This window comes from Colletotrichum chrysophilum (assembly GCF_026319265.1).
Source record: "Colletotrichum chrysophilum strain AFK26 chromosome Unknown scaffold_29, whole genome shotgun sequence".
Lineage (NCBI taxonomy): Eukaryota > Fungi > Ascomycota > Sordariomycetes > Glomerellales > Glomerellaceae > Colletotrichum > Colletotrichum chrysophilum.
This window is the reverse complement of record NW_026517316.1, coordinates 304,420-322,183: the sequence shown is the minus strand read 5'-3', so window position 1 is coordinate 322,183 and position 17,764 is coordinate 304,420. Positions and strand designations below refer to the sequence as shown.

At 54.5% G+C, this 17,764-nt stretch overlaps 5 protein-coding genes across 5 annotated transcripts; 4 read left to right on the top strand and 1 right to left on the bottom strand.

Moving 5' to 3' along the window:
* Positions 1-3,163: 3,163 nt before the first annotated feature.
* COL26b_004733 (uncharacterized protein) lies at positions 3,164-5,555 on the top strand (the record flags this gene model as incomplete). Its single annotated transcript, XM_053177601.1, has 3 exons — positions 3,164-3,337; positions 3,679-3,836; positions 3,893-5,555. 3 exons carry the CDS (start codon positions 3,164-3,166, stop codon positions 5,553-5,555), a joined length of 1,995 nt encoding a protein of 664 aa, XP_053038494.1.
* Positions 5,556-8,164: 2,609 nt separating this feature from the next.
* On the top strand, positions 8,165-9,043 carry COL26b_004732 (uncharacterized protein; the record flags this gene model as incomplete). The annotated part of the gene is made up of 1 exon (XM_053177600.1): positions 8,165-9,043. The coding sequence occupies one exon, from the start codon at positions 8,165-8,167 to the stop codon at positions 9,041-9,043; it is 879 nt and encodes a 292-aa protein (XP_053038493.1).
* A 1,195-nt stretch (positions 9,044-10,238) lies between these two features.
* Positions 10,239-11,376, top strand: COL26b_004731 (uncharacterized protein; the record flags this gene model as incomplete). The annotated part of the gene is made up of 3 exons (XM_053177599.1): positions 10,239-10,527; positions 10,575-11,050; positions 11,080-11,376. The coding sequence occupies 3 exons, from the start codon at positions 10,239-10,241 to the stop codon at positions 11,374-11,376; spliced, it is 1,062 nt and encodes a 353-aa protein (XP_053038492.1).
* A 470-nt stretch (positions 11,377-11,846) lies between these two features.
* COL26b_004730 (uncharacterized protein) lies at positions 11,847-13,498 on the top strand (the record flags this gene model as incomplete). Its single annotated transcript, XM_053177598.1, has 3 exons — positions 11,847-12,022; positions 12,131-12,208; positions 12,259-13,498. 3 exons carry the CDS (start codon positions 11,847-11,849, stop codon positions 13,496-13,498), a joined length of 1,494 nt encoding a protein of 497 aa, XP_053038491.1.
* Positions 13,499-14,136: 638 nt separating this feature from the next.
* On the bottom strand, positions 14,137-16,428 carry COL26b_004729 (uncharacterized protein; the record flags this gene model as incomplete). Its single annotated transcript, XM_053177597.1, has 6 exons — positions 14,137-15,184; positions 15,240-15,639; positions 15,691-15,847; positions 15,901-16,071; positions 16,122-16,178; positions 16,276-16,428. 6 exons carry the CDS (start codon positions 16,426-16,428, stop codon positions 14,137-14,139), a joined length of 1,986 nt encoding a protein of 661 aa, XP_053038490.1.
* Positions 16,429-17,764: the final 1,336 nt, after the last annotated feature.

Here is a 17,764-nt window from a genome sequence, read left to right as displayed (position 1 = left end):
CAGTAGCATGCAAGTGGATCGCCGTCGTCCCTACGAATACAATCGTGGGACTGTCAAGAGTGCGAGGACTCTGCCGCAGCAGACAGCCAACGGTCGGGGAGCGAGGCCAAAAATGGGCCGTTGATACTCCAATCAATGCGTTCTCACTACGCACGCCGAGTGGTCTCTACCATTTCATCTTATGTGCACCGCGTGCCTACGGAAGCACGTATATCCGCGGATTACCAGATGACGAGGTGGTCTATGTATGCTCAAGCATATGCTGTGCGCATGCTGCAGAATGGCAAAGGCCGGCGAGAGAAAGCGAGGGATTGGAGGGAGGTTTGTAACGATGTTACAGTTGAGACGGCGAGAGCCACGTTCGGGTGGCAGATCCGCTAGCTACGGTCGACCTGGGACTGGGCTGAGCCGGACAAAGCGGTTCTGCCCTTGACTGCTCCAGTTCAGTTCCCATTAAGGTTCGCGGCCGTGTGTCAAGTTTGGACGGATAGCCCGTCGTTCAAACATTTTGAGGCAAAGAAGCAACAATAAAAAGACCCGAATGGCGCTGTAGAAGCGCTTCACGTTGCTGTATGGCTGGCCTGCCGTTCTCAAGGGAAGATGCCCATCTTACCCAAGCCGGCGGACGGTTGCACCGTGTTTCTGTCCCTCCCCACAGGACCAGAAACATCGGCCAAAGATATTGGAACGATGGCAGCGGTCCATGGAAACAGCGAGACAAAGACAAATAGCGCAGCGGTTTTGGTTTGCCACGTCCCTTCCTGTCTGGTGTGCCGTTTTCGTTAACCGCTGTATCTTTCGAGCGACTGCTCGTCCCGACCTGAATTTTTTTTTACTTCCCTTTTGGAATCTCGTCACAAATGAGCGGGCGTAGTGAGGGAGCGCGAGGAAATCGGAGGTCAATAACGACAGGGGATCAAGGAACTTTTCCATATGGTGGGAACAGGACCAGGCAGCGGGACGACAGATCCAATCAATCCCAGCCTCTCAGGGACCTGTCTGGAGTTCAAGGGAAAGGAGGAAGGTGAGGCCCAAAATACATACAAATTCAAATACCACCTACCCTGCGCAAGCCAGTCTGGTTAGTTTGTGTGTATTTTGTTTTCCCGTAAATGCGATGCAGCAGGTTTGATGTGTCTCCGGTGTCTCTCCCGCTCAAGACCGGGAGCAATTACATTGCCCGGAAAGGCATGTTTTACAGTTTCTTCTTCATCTATTACGGTTTTATTTTCACATCTTCAATATCGTCCTGTCAAGTGTGGACCCTTAGGAGGACATGGAGGTCGGGGAGACGGGCAGAAATAAAGAGACGCAATGAATACGGTAAATGAATGGGCATGGGACGAGGTTCGCGGGATTCGACGGCCGCTGTCGGATGGCTTTGCCCAGTTGCCGCGGCGGACGTTTTGATGCATGCCATTAGCCACTCTCGCCCGCGGACTGCCCACTTGGTCCGTTGTGTCATTGCGGCGGTGGTGTTGTTGCTGTTATTGTTGCCAGGGCCAGTCTTTCTCCATCTGTCTCTGTCTTTTCTCTCTCTGATCTTGCGGTCACGGCTCCATGATCCATCACCATCTCCATCTCCATATCCAGGGCCGACTTGCCTTGGGGGGGGGGGGCCATGATGTGTTCTGCCCATGTGGCACCATGAGTGCGTGACTGGCTCTGAGTGATCCAACTCACCACCTCGTCATGGCCCATCAGTCATCACCCTCAGCGGCACCCAAACCAAACCGTGCCGTCTTGTAGTACAATGACAGCCCAGCCAAGCCCAGCCCAGCCCACGCGCTCTATCCCGAATTTTGCCTCACGTTCCCCCGTCTAGGCTGGTCGGAAGTTATTATTGTCTGCAAAGCCAGAATACCATGCCCTTGCCTTCCTTGCCTTACCTTACCTCAGGTGCACTGCGGATTGCTTTACTTGGGCTGGCTGGGGAGCATTCGCAGCAGAAAGGTACCTGAGGGAGGTATCGCCCATAGGCTGCCCCCCTTGTCGTAGGTATCCCCGATCCCCCTGTCGTTCTGCCAAAAAGGTAGGAGGTACCTGAGGTACAAGCCGCCGGTGACCAGCAGAGCGACCAGACCCCCCGACCGCGACCGGCTGCTCAGCCAGTCACAGACGCTGGTTGCCCATGAGATCGCACGCAGAGTGGGTCTATTCTTCCTCATTCTGCCCCCCCATCCCCCCCTCCCTCCTTCACTCTCCTGGGAACTCAGCCGATGAACTCAGCAAAGTACCTGCCAAGTACCACTTGTTGCCCAGGCGCCGCAACCCTGTCTTGCATCGGGGGCAGTACATGATGCATACTTGGTCTGCCAGTAAATCGATTTCCCTCCAGCAGCCTTTAGCGGTCGATCCAGCGGGCTGCAGGTCATGTTCTCCGGAGTGTCCAAGTACCTGATGTGGTACCCGCACTAATTAGTGCCGGTGGGTGCCCTGTTGCGTCTGGAGGCGGCCGTGGTGGATGGCCCTGCTGCGGTCCGGCGTGCGCTGGACTGCTGGGCTCTCAGTGTCAGTCAGGTCCCTCACACCTCACCCCCAAGTTGGCCCTGTCTCTCTTGTCGCTCTCTTCCTGGCTCGTATGGATACCTTTTGGCTGGGGCGGAACCTGGGCGGGCAACTTGACTGGGCTGCTTGGCTGGGCTGACTCCCATCCCGTAATACCGTACCTACCTACCACCACGGCCACGGCCAAAGCGTATGTGCTCTCTCTCCTCCTGTTCCTGATCTCGACTTCCTCTCTCACCTTCACCTCCTCACCACCACTCTTCCCTCCGGGGCAAACCTCTACTGTGTTATTCTACTGCTTTGCAACATTGGTTTCTGGGTTTTTGTTCAGACGAGAAGTGATTCACCGGCACAACCGGCCTTCACTTCCCAACTGCAGCCCAGTCTACTGGCTATGGAAAAGTGACGTCCTGGCCTGCCTTACTTACCCGCCCCAGAGTCCACCTGCGAGAATAATATACGCAACAACCCGGGAGTTTCCAGCAACGAACCACCGCCGACTCACTCCCACGACGCAAAATTCCCTTCTCCGAGCCTCCAATTCGACCTTACACACGTCTGCCTTCTCATTGCTCCCTTGGAATCCCGAGCCAGAGCATGCGAGGTGCAACCCGCCTTCAACCGAACCGATTCGCGTGACCTCTTGAGATCCACGATGCCTTCGATCAGGGTTCCGGATACCGGCCTCATTCTTGAGAGCTCGGCCGCCTCGGGCAACCCCGTGCCCCCTCAAGCCTTCACCATCAACCTCTCCGACAATGTCCTCGAGGACTTGATCAAGTGCGTACAGAGTGGTGAAGACCTACAACTATCCTTGGGGAGCAGCCCAGTAAGTAATCACCACTGCTTTGCCTTGCATTCCGAGAACCCCGGCTACAATCCTATTGTCTCGCCGGGGAACAACCACCATCTGGGCCAGCCTGCATGCATGACAAACGCTGCGTCGCTACCAGTCGACGTCAACCGCGGCGAGCCTCAGCATTGTTCCCAAGCGCAACCCACCCTTCGAAGGGAGTTTATCTTCATGTATGCTGACGGGACCTTCCTGCAAAGACACTGCTCTACGGCTCAAGCGCACATACCCTCTCTCCGACTTCCGATTCCTTTCCTTCCGACCTCTTCCTCACGAAACCCTTCGATTCGACGAAACGAGCCACACGACTTCCGCAGCCAACGTCATTATGGAAGAAGCTCCCCGGCTCCGAGGCACCCAAGAAGGCCGAGCGAGCCAAGGCCAAGCCTGCCCCTTCCACCTCGTCGTCAGGCATGGACTCGGATACAGAGAACCTGCAGAACTCCATCAAAGCGGCCAATGCATCGAAGAAGACGTATGTGGACGGTGAATGGGTCAAGCTGGCCGTGGCACAACTAACAGGGCAAATAGGTCGCAGGTTATGGACAAGCCACTGCCGACGAAGAAGGCTGCGGGAACCAAAGCCAAGTCGAAACTGCTGTCGAGCATGGCCTCGTACGGCAATGGAGGCGGAAAGTCTTCGCCGTCATCGCCGGCGCTGGTAGCCGTCAGCTCCCCGTCAACGAACGCCGTCTTCTCATCTTCACAGCAAGTCGTCGAGAAGTTCAAGGAGCAGCGATCCATGATCGTCCACGAACTTGCTGTGCAAGACCGGTCGGAAGACTACCTGGAAGACCTATGGAGTGGCAAGGAGGAAGAGTTCAAGCCAGCTCTGGAGAAGGTTGCCCAGTTCGAGAAGGACGCGCAGAAGTGGGCTTTGAGAAAAAACTACTGGAAAGAGTTGGACGTGTGGAAGTACGATTATGATACCCAAGATACCCGACAGAAAGCGATCGACAACGCGATCCGTCAGTTCGATAAGATGCGACTGGCAACGACGGAACCCGAGTGGCAGAAGCTCCTGCCCAGGGAGGAGCGAGGCAAGGGCAAGATTCTCAGCAAGCTGCAAGCGAACATCGCGAAAGCCTCTGCCGCTCCACCACCGAAGATTCAGGTGCAGGAGCCTGCCGACGACAACGAAGACGTTCTCAAGGAAACAACCAAGAAGGGCGGCGAAACCATGTCAAGATCTTCATCAAACCCCTTACCGCCGAAGCCAAAGAAGGCTGCCCCCGACCCGCCCCCGGCGAAGAAGTGGAAGTCGCAAAGCAAGGCCGCTACCGCAGCCAAGGCTGCCGCAGAAAAGAAGAAGGAGAAGGCGCCTGCCCCCGGCAAAAAAGTTCTTTCCGCTGAGTTCATCACGAACTCGGATTCGGACTCAGAATCGTCAGAGGACAAGCCAATGGCGAGCATTGCGGCAGCCAAACCCAGACCAGCACCCGCGGCAGCCGCCCCCGTCCCTGCACCCAAGAAGAAGCCGGATACCTCTCTGCCACCGAAGCCCAAGATTGCCGCGCCAAAGCCTAGGCCGAAGCCGGTTGAGAAGCCCGAGAGGCCTGAGAAGCCCATCGAGCGACCGGTAGAGAAGTCAATTGAGCGACCGAAGGAGAGGTCAGTTGAGCGGGAGGCAATCAAGACGGTCAAGTCGCAGCCGCCTAAGCGACACCGAGAGGAGGAAGCAGACGACAGCAGCTCAAGTTCTGGCGCGCCCCTTGCGAAACGGGCGAAGCAGCCTGAGGCGGCGCCCATCAAGGCACCCGTCAACCTCAAGCAGCGTCCCGCGGATGTCTCGCATGCCTCACCCCGCAATTCATCCGGTGTGTCATTCAAGAGCAAGAACACATCGCCAGTCAAGTCTTCGCCTCTGGCTTCGTCACCGCCTACGAATGCTTCAGACTTCGAACAGTCAGCACCCAAGAAGCGCAAGGCCATGGAATCTTCCGACTCCTCCATCGACAGCGCCCGGGCCAAGACCGCCCCCAAGCGCCAACGCGGACTTAGCCCCGACCTGGTCAGCAAGGCCCAGCGTTTCAAGCTGTTCTATGAAAAGTATGAGGCTCTGCACTGGGAAATTGCCGACATGTCACACCCGCCTGAGGACAAGATGGCGGACCTGCTCGACATGCGCGAACGACTGAAGGTCATGAAGACGGAGATCTACAGGGAGTGCCCGCCTCCCATCGCGGTCGCCTAGAAGGCGCCTGAGAACGGACAGCCCAGACAGCTCAAGAGGAACGTGTTGACGAGATCAGCGAAGAGGGATGAGGCGAAAAGGCAAACTTGATTTGCGGCGGCTTTTTTGATTGATTTTCTTTTTTCCCCTCAAGCGTTAATTCACGGGGATATCTCGCCAGATCCTGGATAGGACGGCCACATGAGACCAGCATCAGCAACAGCGAATGATTCTTTCTTTCCCTTTCTCTTTTCATATTATTTGGACTGGATGGCATTTGCATCAAAGGTCAGGCGGCATTGGCGACCATTGGCGACCAGCATATAGGATTGCATGGACAAAAAAACCGAGCTGGAACACCGTGGATACGGGCCAGTATTTTGACATCGTCTCTTGGTTTCCGGGGGAGGTTTACTCTTTTTTCCCTCCCCTTTCTTCATTTTCTTTGATACCACGAGGTAGCCACCCACACAAAAATCAAAAATCGAAAATGATATCCTCATGATGAACACGTCCTTTGTTCCCCCATGTGCCAGCCAGCCCATGTTGTGCAACGGCGTCTAGCTGATCTTTGCCGCTTTTTTATGCAAATTGTCAACGTCATTCCCGCTCTGCAGCGATGCAAACAGCCGTGCGCTGCAGCGTCCTTTGGCCATATCCACAGCTGCAGCTTGCATTTCATATGCAGATGGGATGCATATCCCAGGAAGTAATGAATCCAAACAACAGTAGAGAAGGGGAAGCATCCATCCCCATCCCCTCCGTCCTTCCTTGTGCTTGTTGTTGTTGTTATCGATGCTGCAGTTTGTGACGTCGATCATTTCGCTTTTCCCCACATAAGGTTCGCGAAAAATCAAGGTCCCCAAAATTTCTGTTACTGCGAATTACTGGGTCTCTGCTGGTTTCCCTTTCTTTCTCTGCACTACGGATACGTACAGAACGGAAAGGGGGCGCCGCGGGATGGGATGGGAATCCACCAGAGCTCCCCGCAATATTTACGGGAGGGATTTCGTGTTTTGGCTCATTAAAGTTGATTTCAACGGCAATAAGACGGGGCGCCCTCTGTCTGTCTCTCTGTTTCGTGACGGGCCCCTATTTTTCATCGCTCGTATTTTGTGTCGGGCGGTCGATTCGCCTCGAAGGATTGGTGTTTTTTTGGTATTCCATCTGCCTAGCTTGTCTTACCTGTAAACTAGGTCGTTCGGGGTTGACCGTTGAAGACATGAGCTGCGTGTGCTGTGTGTTTCCTGCTTCCTTCTTACCCCTTTCGGCACCCCGCAAGTTCGTGTTCAGCAGGCTAGATTGCTTTTTGTCCTTTCCCCGTCTTAGAGCCATGGAGAGAGACACATACACACATCACACGAGGCTCTCGTACAAGCTGACGGAAGGATTGTGTGTAAGCCGAGGTGGCACGACGCATAAGAATAGGGCGGCGGTGCGTGCGCTGCGCCGCTGAAAGCTTCTGGTCCAAGCCGCGCCGCCCCCGCCGCCGAACATGATGAATTTCGGTGGCAACATGTTGGAATGTACCGACTCCGTACTCTCTCTGTAGTCATTCACATCCGAGGTTTCCTTTCCCCCAAACTTAATTGTCGTGGAGGAGGAAATAGATGGGCTCTGTCGGGGGGTGTTCCCTTCGTTTTCTTCCAGAACATGCGCGACGCAATGCTGGATGTTGGATGTTGGCAAACGAAGGGAGGGGTGGTACGGGAACACCGTAATAACGAGCGGGGGGGGGTATTGGGAAGCAGGAGGGGCCGCCCGCCCGTCCACCCGCCCGCGCCCGCGGCTCGCGCGTCCCTTAGCTTGGCCTTCTTTTTCCCCGCTGCCGCCGCGCCTTCCGGGCCGCCGTAGTGTGGTTGTCGTTTTTTAAGCTTTGGGCCAACCCCCGGGATGATGGCGCGCGGTTGAGCCCGGATTGCCACTTGGGTCAGTGTCACCCTGCCCGCCCTTTGGGTGGCGCGGATACCCGCGGACGGGGGCCGTTGGTAGATGCTTTCGTCAAGAGTCACATTATTCCTTGGAAGATTCCTGGAGATGGCATTTGAGAGATTGGGGTTCGGGATTGGGGTTCGGGTTTGCAAGTTCTCTTGTTGGTCTCTTGTTGGAAGAGGTTGCTACCTCCTCTGTTGGAAGCCAGCAAGCGATGGGTGCGTTTGGTGTAAAGTGGGACAAACTTGGGGCTTGTTTACTCTCAGAGTTGATCTGGCAAAAGAGCTTTTGGACTCTGTGGAATAAATATGCTTGTGTCCGGATGGAAATGCATGTCTTGTGCCGGCGCATCGGTTTTGTGCGGCTTTCTTTGTATGCAGGCATATGTCTATGCAGCTTTGTGGGAGATGGTGCTTGGGGATGGCATCGCATGGCAGGCTTCTGCCACAATATTCACCACAAAGGTTGAAAGAGCTTCACCGCGATGGCAAGACAGCTAGCTGCCACAGCCGACCCCAGATATATACCTCCCTCGCTGGCGCAATGCCACCGAAGTCCCAACCAGAATCCAGAAGCCGTGACACTGATCGTCCAAGGCAACATCGTCGCCGTCTTCGAAACCGCTTCAAGTCTTCTCCCCATCAGCCAGCGCAATGTCACGAGAACGCTTCATCCCCCATCACAGCCGACCAGTCTACATGGACGAGTACGGTCGCATGACACAGGACGCATTCCACTTCGACGCCCTCCAGTCCTCGCTGCCTGTGCCGCTGCCCCGGAATGGCTTCGTCTACGCCTTTGCGGCACCCACCGTCTCCAACGCCAACAATGGACGCTCGCCTCCAGTATCCCCGAGGTCGAGCGAGGAAGCCAGACGTTCTCGGCGAGGCCAGCAGGGCAACGACAGCCCTGAGCGGGATCGCAAGGACAGGAGCAGCCGCGAGGGCAGTCGTCGCAGCGCCAAGAGCGAGAAGAGCACCGCCAGCAAGGACTTGGTCAAGGCTGCGTCCACTCACGACAATGCAGCGCGCGAGGAGTGGCTGTTGGGGGCCAGGTTCTCACTGGAGCATCTTCACGATCAACTCAGTGCGGCTCACTGGATGTACAAGAAGGCACATGACGACTTCGACAACAAGATCACTCCCGACGTGAGAGAATTCGTGCAGAAGGGCACACTGGGGGATATGTGGGCCGACATGCTGCGGACGAACGCGCGAAAGGAGGAGGATGAGAGAAAGGCCGCAGGCAAGCGAGAGAAGGCGCCCAGCTTTAGAAGCGTGAGAGCACAGGTCAAGCATGGCTTGACGAGTCTAACGAACGCCACTTGCTACGAGATTCCACCCACGGCCACCTCACATGATCAGGATACAGTCATCAAGAGTCACATCAACGGCGTCATCTACGCTGTCGAGGAAGCTTTGGAGTTCGCTAGAGATGCCGACGAGGATCATGAGGCCTGCAGCAAGGCTATCGAGAAGTTCATCTGGGCACGCAATCTCACCAAATCCAATGCACACCTATGGAGAGACCTCGACCTACCTATCGTAGCTGGCCCAGGTGAGCCCACCGACGAGTAGCCAACCACAACTGACACCAGAAGCAACGGCGGATGGCGGCGCGGGTGACGACAACAAGGAGCATGCCCAAGAGGAGGATACCAGCAACGAGCAGGCCAGCAACAAGGGTGCGCAGTGGCAGCAGACGAATAGTGCGACTGATGCACCCCCGAAATGGTGATGTGGTCGTTGATGTTGACGGATGAAGCTAGATGAAAATACATTTGGATTGTTAGTAGTATCCTTGGAACTTGAGCGATGGAGAGAGCAGAAAGCAGCTTACCTGGAAAAGAAAAAAAGTGAAGCACCGTCCTCAACAGAATGATCGGAATTGAATTGTCAAGTCCCCCGCCCAGCCGAAGCCAGTCGGGATCCCAGACGCTGCGTATCGCACTCAAGTGCTGTGCACAATCTTCGCAATGACTCTCCCAAAGGGTCACCGAGTCCAGAACCCCGTCTTCCCCCGAAGGGTATACACGAGGACGGCTGCGGGCCCTGCTTTTCTGATGCCAATTGCAAGCGTGAAGTCACGCCAGACCCTCGCGGGCAGACCCGTCATCCCACACAGGGCAGGAGACATTGGGTGGTAGTGAAGATGTTACTCCGAATTTCTCATATGCCATTCTGAAAAGACGAGCTTCTCGAGAGATCGTGCTTGCGCACAAACTCTCTGTTCGTAGCATAGAAACGCAGCGTTGAAGAGGACGGTGCTTGAAGAGAGGAAAAGAGGAAAGAGGTTGGAAGCGCCGCAGAAATTGCAGCCTTTTTTATACTGTGACGTGGGGTCGGTTGATCTGTGACTCCACTGCAGCCTTGCATGTGAGGCCAACCAATCAACAACAACGGCAGGAACAAACCTTGCGAGGGAAAGACCCTTGGGGACGTGGGTCCCTACCTGCCAGATCAGTGATCTGAACCCCACGTTTGATGGGCCAGGCGCATCCGATAACGATAAGGGTCCCTGTCGGCGTTAACGTTGGTTGGTCTCAGTGTGTCGGGTGCTTTTGGCGATGGGGTCCCTTGGGTACCTTAGCGGAAAGTCCAGACCGCCAGCGAATTTTTCCAGTGGCTGAACCCCCTTTCCCATAAACTTTCGGAAGCACCTTGCGCCTCTTCTTTGTTCGGCAACCACTTCTTCTTCATTATTAGAGTCCCTTGGTGTTTTAGAAAACATAAAATAGAGAGCCCCTAATAGAACCTTGATTCGACCGCCAAGATGTCACTCGAGCCCAAGGATTTCCCTCAAATGTGGCAGAAGCCATCAAGTGAAGACTTACTCACCACCTTGAAGCAGCTGGAACTCAGCCCCCCGATATGGAGTCACAAGCGCAAGCGATCGGAGATCGTTCACGAGCAGGAAGCCACGGCCTACTTTCGGCGTGAGGTATCAATGTACCTCTCCTCCATCATCAAGAGCGGACTTGCATGGATCGAGGATGACGATGAGAAGGAGGCGATTTGGACGGAAGCCAGCAAAAGGATGACGGAGCGTTGTGGACGAACAGGTACGTGAGGGAGACCACATGCTGGATAAATCTCTGACAAGAAGTAGCAATGGGCGAGATTACCAGGCGGTGGCCCTTCAGAGAGGATGCTCGCACTCCAACGTTTGAACTCATTATTCGGGAACCGCCCCTGACTGGCGACTCACTCGGCCTCAAGACCTGGGGCTCGTCCTATGTGCTTGCTCAGTACCTACCTAGTCTTGGACCTACGTCTCTGTTCCGTCTTTTTGATGAGTCACTTGGCCAGCCTCGCCCGCCCGTGTTGGAGCTGGGATCCGGTACTGGGCTTCTCGGTCTGGCGGCAGCTGCCTTATGGAAGGTCCACGTTATCTTGAGCGACTTGCCCGATATCATGGAAAACCTGCGGTTCAATGTCGAAGCCAACCGTGCAACTGTAGAGAAGCTCGGTGGGTCGCTCGATGCGGGGGCTCTTACGTGGGGAGGCTCAGGAGAGGACGAAGTTGACCAAGATCTCTTTGAGAAGAAGAATCAGTTCAAGGTCGGCGATCACCAGGCGTTTTTGGTTAGAACAATGGCTGACAGATATCACAGGTCGTCCTTGCCGCTGATCCGCTCTACGACGACATCCATCCAGGCCTCTTGGCCGGTGCTTTTTCAGATCAACTTTCCCTGGAAGAGGATGCTCGCGCAGTCGTCATGGTCCCGCTGAGAGACGAGACAACCAAGAGACTTTTGCAGAACTTCAGAGACGCGATGAAAAACCAAACACGGCCGCTTGCCTGCATCGAGGAAGGAACTCTTGACGGGCAGGACGACTGGGGCGAAGCCGACGAGGGCTCTCCGGTAAACTGTTGGTGGGGTGTTTTTGCGCGTCAGTCACTGGCGTAGGCGGCAAGCATTTGTTGAAGCGAGCGATGCATTTAATTGTTTGCATACCACACATTAGAAACATAGACATAAAGAGGCCGGGGGTACTAAGAAGTAGACCTAGATCTAGACTACACGATAGACAGAAACTTTCCAGCAATAGATAAGGAGTCGGATGAAATAGATGCAATTACCAGTCTAGTTTCCTTCCCTTTCCCAACACGCTGTCAGCTGAGCGGTCTGGCTTCCCCAGCTTTGCTGACTCCAACTGAATCACAGCACAAACTGCAGGAACGATATCGTGGTCCTTTCCTTCGTGGGATATCTCCACCTCCACCACCTTCACTTATCACGAACTTCGGCGTTCTTTTCAACAATCTTACTCTCCCTCACGTTCACAAACAAAATTCAATCAGTCTTCCAGTTAATCACCACACTCTTTACCACCACATCCTTCATATTCTCAAAACCAACAAACACAAGCTTCAACCATGGTAGGCCAGATCACATACACTGAGGAGCAGATTCTCTTCATTCTGCGCTTGTCTCTTGAAAACGAGAAGCGCAACGAGATTTTGAGACAGTACCACCAGCGCTTCAACAAGCCTCTCACTGCTTCACAGCTTCGATATGTGAAGGGCAAGTACGGCCATGACCCCGAGTTCGGGTAAGTGCTTCTCTCCAAGGGACAACAAGCGGGTGATGCGCCTTTTGTGTGCGCGTGTCAATGAGCCTATTGTCTAGTTTGGTGAAATATTTTACTAACGACAAACAGCACGGCGTTGATCAATGGAGCTCTTCCCACAAATGGGGGTGCCAGAAAGACAGCACCTCCTTCGCCGCCGCCAAAGCAGTATGTCATCAATCACAAGGGGCCAGTATCATTATCTGACTGAGTCACAGGAAAACCCGAATAGTGATTAAGAGGCCCAACAACTCCATCAACCAAGGTTCTTCAAACACGCATTCACCCTGCCCAACTCTGCCAGGGCCAATTCAACACCGCGGTCCTCAGCACATTACCACTGGCCATGCTCCTCTTCACTGCCAAGACCGCGCCTTCACCGGATATCCCCAGCAAACGATACGAACCCAATCTTCACTTCGGTACGAAGCATATCCTCAGCCCACAGGTATCACGAACAATGCCGTATCCAGCCATCAGCCACCACCCCAGCCGGACCCAGCCTGGGCGCCAATCTGGGATCCTGACCACCCTTACGGCTATCAACCCGTCCTGGAGCACTACAAGACTCAGTACAACCTCAATGGCTCAAGCAAGCCGGCCACCAAGCGCAAGCGCGAAGACTCTGATGACTTTGGGGAGCAGGCGAATGGAGCATCTCTCCAAGAAGAATATGCCGTCGACGCCAAGCGTGTGAAGATGGAGTCACCGGCCATGAATCTCCAGTACGCATACCCCGACTACGATCCGGCCGTCGCCCACAACTCCTCCTGGTACCAGACCCAGGTATCTGAGACCACGCAAATGAACGAGAACATCGCTCAAGCTGTGTCGCCTCTCACCGGCTTACTCAACCAAATTGATACCGAGTTTCTGGCTCAAGGCAACTCTCCCCTCGCAATGTCTACGGCGCCTAGCTTTTCAACATTGCCAATGTGTCATCCATACACCGGAGCGATGACCACAGCCCCGATCTCCGCCTCATACCTCCAGACTCCCCAAATGGGCTACTTTGACCCCTACCCAGACGCGACTTGGTGCCCCGGCATGGACACAAATGGGACCTTACTGGCATCGTCTCCAAACTCTTTGCCCTCGCTGTCCAATCAGAATTCTGGAGTTTCAAGCAACGAGACAACGTCCTCGTGGACGACCCCATACCTCGACAACATGAACGAGGACGGCTGGCACAACACCTCCAGCCCTTTGGAGAACTCCCTTCTCAGCACACCAATGTTTCATCCGGCCTTAAATCAGGCCTTGACTCCGTACATGGACCCGGCTCTCCTCGATGACGACCAGAGTGGCGCAGAGACGGGCCAGACGCAATGTTCTGATCATGCCGTCAAGCAGGAAGAAGACACGATGCGTTCCGACGAAGACGGCACCTTCGACTGGGAGGACATGTTCGATTTTGGAAGCAGCACGAACGACGAAAGTGGACAATCTCAGGATTGATTTCTGGGACAGAGCAGGAGGTAATTTGGATCAAATATCACCTACACTGGGAGATTGGTGCGACGCGACACGCACGTTGCGCGAAAGTCGAAAATTATCTTTAGGACAGTAGTCGAAGCAGGATCAGTCGACTTATGCGAATGGATTGAATCCCTACTCATTTGAAGATCGCCGCAGAGGACGGCAAAGGATGTAGATGAGATAGGGGTTAGGTAGTCATTGCGACATAAACTATATAATTTCTCTTTTGGACAAAGGCACGATATCCATCCTGACGCACGATGAAACGAATGATGATGGCCCTCAGGCTTGCCTCCTTACTGCTCTCACGCAGCACAAAAATCAGGTGCGATTTTATAGCCCCCCAAAACATTGTCCAAGCTCCGGCGCCGAAATTCATCTACGAGAGGGTATCTAAGTGCAGCAGAAACGAACAGACGGGGCCGCTTTCCTCCCAAAAAAAAAAACATGATACCTTCTCCAAGCTTAAACAGTTGTTTGCGTTCAATGAGTGCCCTCCGCTTTCCGCCCTATATGGTGTGTTTGTAGAGACTGGCAGTGTTTTTCATGGTAATCATAAGTGGAAGCCCAACGTGAAATGCCAACAGAATGTGTCCTCAGATGCGTGATACAAATGCTCAAATGGCAATGCTGACTGTTTTCCTCGAGTCTCCCTCTTCTGTGGGGAAACTGAACACCAGTTTGTAGAGGTCGCGTAGAAAGACGTATTGGGCAGCACGGCCGGCCATGTAGTTGACACTCCTTGCCATGTCGTTTGCCGCGATACGCTTTCCTCGAATCGGAAGCAGCGAAGATCCGCGGAACGATGCATCCGCCTGTACGAGGTTCTTGTAGTTCTGCAGCAACGTAGCATGAGCCGGGAGGGAACCGAAAGAACCCGTGGGCATCTGCTTCACGAAGGCCTGCAAGGCGGCCTTCTCGGATTTGTTGTCGAGCGCTGGATCTCGGGCGTAGCCAACGTTCATAGCCGCCTTGATAACGAGAGCCTTGATTCTACTGGTGTTGCTGTCGTCGCCTGCAGTAGTTGTCGTGGCCGTGCTTGATGTCTTGTTGCTGCTTTGTGAGTAGCTTGACAGCTGGGAAGCGCTGCTCGACCAACGGCCTCCACGGCCACTGTCGGAGGTGGTACCGAGGACCAAGATGTTGGGAACTCGTGGCGATTGACTCTCTGGAGAGATTGGGGTGTCTTCGAATTCCGTGACCGGAGTCTCGGGCACTGGAGGAGGCTTCCTCGTGCGCTCCTCCACAACGCTCTTGTGGCTTTCTCGCTTCGAGTAGGAAGAACGGTTGGATGCTCTGCTATCTCGGCCTGACGGCTGTTCAAAGTTTTGTTGGTGGCCGAAGAAATTTGTCTGACTTGGCCTCGGGGTGTTGCGATCTGGACGGACTTGAGTCCATCCATCTCTGAAGAGATCGCACAATTCCCAACAAGCCTGTACTGCTGACCCGAGGAGTTCCTCGTCGGGGGCCCTTCCATCTCGCCTGTTCTGTCTCAAGCTGAAAAGCATCTCGGCTAGTGACCAGCAGGCTTTCAGTAAAGAGTCAGTCTCCTCGGCCAACTCGCTTCGTTGCTTCATCAGCCGATGACAAAGTGTGATATAGAAATCCAGCGTTCGTTCCCGAAACTGTTCTGGCAAATTTCGTATATCCTGAGCGCTGTACAGACTGAAAGAGAGTTAGCATGCATTCATGCATGATACCGTTACGCGCTCGTACTCACTGGTTATTGAGCTCGAAGCTAACCCGGAGAATTGAATCGGCAACTTCATCCTTCTTCTGTCGGACATCGAAGAGTGACTGACAGAAGTCACGGCAAAGGTCGAGATTCTCTCGTACGTTGTGACCATACAAGTCCTCGTCCTGGTTGTCATAGAGCCTTTGGCAAAGCTTCCAACAGGCCATCCACGCCTTCTCGTGTGCGTCCGGGGTTCCTGAGCTGTTGAAGACCCTCATCCGGTGGATAGAGCTCAGATTTGCCAAGGTGTTGCATAGCGTCCAGCACTCGTGAAGTGCAGTTCGTAGTGCCGTGATCTCTTCGGCCTCATATGGCAGACCGGGGGTGGCGTAGTATTCATCGTAAGTTTCGGCGTCGGTTTCTTCTCCCCTCCTTTCATCGATTTCTGATCCATGTTAGTTAGAACCATGAGCGGGCGGCAGAAGCAAATGCGTACTCTCGAGGCTGCTAGTGCTGCTTGAGCGGAGCCTGGATGACTCGCTCAGCATATCTTGTAGATCCTGTGCTCGTGGCGTGGCACTGTCGATGCTGTAGCGTACAGGCCTGACATCCGTGGAGAGTGGAGGAGGAGTAGGCAGTCCGGGAGATCTCGACTTTGTGAATATGGTCAGCCACCTGTCTCTCCTGAAGTCAGTTGGTAGCGCACCTTGGATGCATGTTCTGTAACAGGCGGAAGGCTCATTGTATCAGTCTTCGGCGACGTTCTGACATCAGCCTTCGCAGACTTTGCAGACCTCGGTGATGACGACTTCGCGTCAGACTTTGGCGATGACTGCTCGCTAGCCTGGTCTGGCTTGACAGTAGGGTCATTTGAAACCTGTTCAAAATTAGTCACTGGTCATCTAATATGACCCAGTTGCGACTTACCCAGCTGTGGAAGCTTTCGGGCGCATGGATGACTGAAACAGCCTCTTCGCTGCCAGTCTGTCGAACGTGATCGGGGATATTCGTGGTGAGCATCACGAGCTGGCATAATTTACTATTATTACTATACACCATTTCCGCGGTTCAATCTGCATACCTGGGGGTGAGGCAAAGGATTGGCAATTGTTGGTCGAGCCTGAGCTTCTTCTGCTTCTTCATCTTCGATTTCCGTCGTCTCTGTGCCAGTCGAGGTGACAGGTGAAGGCCCAACAATATCGCTTGGGCTCATGAGATGCATGCCGCTCGACATTCTTTGGATTGAGTTCGGTCGGAGGGAATTAGTGTTGGACTGTTCTGAAGCAGCTGACGACCTGGCGAAGTGTGAGTGCTTGCTTTGCGAAATTGGACATCTACGTAGCTTACATGCTGGAGAATGGCGATTGGAATGATCCGTTGTCTGGAGAAGGAACAGACATCTCGTTGTGATGCGAGTAGGCCGACATTTGACTTCCAATAGACGATCGCAGGGGCGCTTCGAGTGCCATGATCAGTCTGAAGTCCCTTTCTACAAAGACGACGTCCTAGTCCTTCACGACCTCAATGGTTGGATTTCAGGCGAACTGCGACGGCGGATGGTAGTCGAAAGAATGCCTCGGGAGCTCGACGCAGCACAGTTGTAGGTTGACTAGGCCGTCTCCAGGGCCGTGCTGGCTGTTGGCCTCGATCCTTGAGGCCGTCGAGGCGAAGGATCAAGCTGTGCTGGATGCTCGGGTCTCGTTGACGACGGCCTGGGGATCACCAAGCTTCGAGACGAATAGCGGCTGGCTCGAAAACGAGAGAGCTCGAGAGAGCGAGGGTGGGGAGGGCGGTTTAAGAGGAGCTGTGCCTACTGCTACCTCAATTCTGGGTTGAGGAATGGTAGGGTAGGGAACTGGGGGCCCTGGTTGTTCTTGTCTGTACCTCGCTCACGCGAAGTATCGACAGGGTCAGGCGGGTTTGGCAGCGTCGTGGCGGGTCTTTTGCGCTTGCTGGTCGAACGGCTAGGGGGGACGGGAGACCCAAGCAGCAAGCAGTATTACCCGTGGTTCTAGGTTCTGAAGACCGAAGGATAAAATTATGGGGCGGAAGCGTTGGAACGACCTGCGGGCAACGCGACTACCGCTTCGGAGGGGGATGGAAGAAAGTGAGAGGACGAGGAAGCACTGAATCAGGCTGAGCTGCGCGTGTCTGCGATTATGCTGCAATGCGGGGCGGTTGAGAAGACCTGCGGCTAAGATTCGACGAAACGGATGACAAGCACGGCTCCACCGAATGCCTAGTCGTCCAGTCGGTCTCGCGCAGCCGGGAGAGAAGACTGAAGACGGGCAGACAGCCAGCAGGACAGACGACAGCCGATGTGGATGTCAAGCCTGTGCCGCAGAGGGTCTTAAGACTCAGGGCGGGTAGAGCTTGGTAGCACAGGTCGGATGTGATGGGACGGCAGCAAAGCGTGGAGTTGTTGTCAACCAAGAGACAGAAGTGAGTGCTCTATGTTCCGTGACCTGAGTCGATGGTAAGGTACCCGGGACGGTGCAAGACAAAGATGACGGACGAGTTGCAAGCTAGATGAGACAGATGTCAGAGTTCTCTGGTGTTGTCTGAATGGC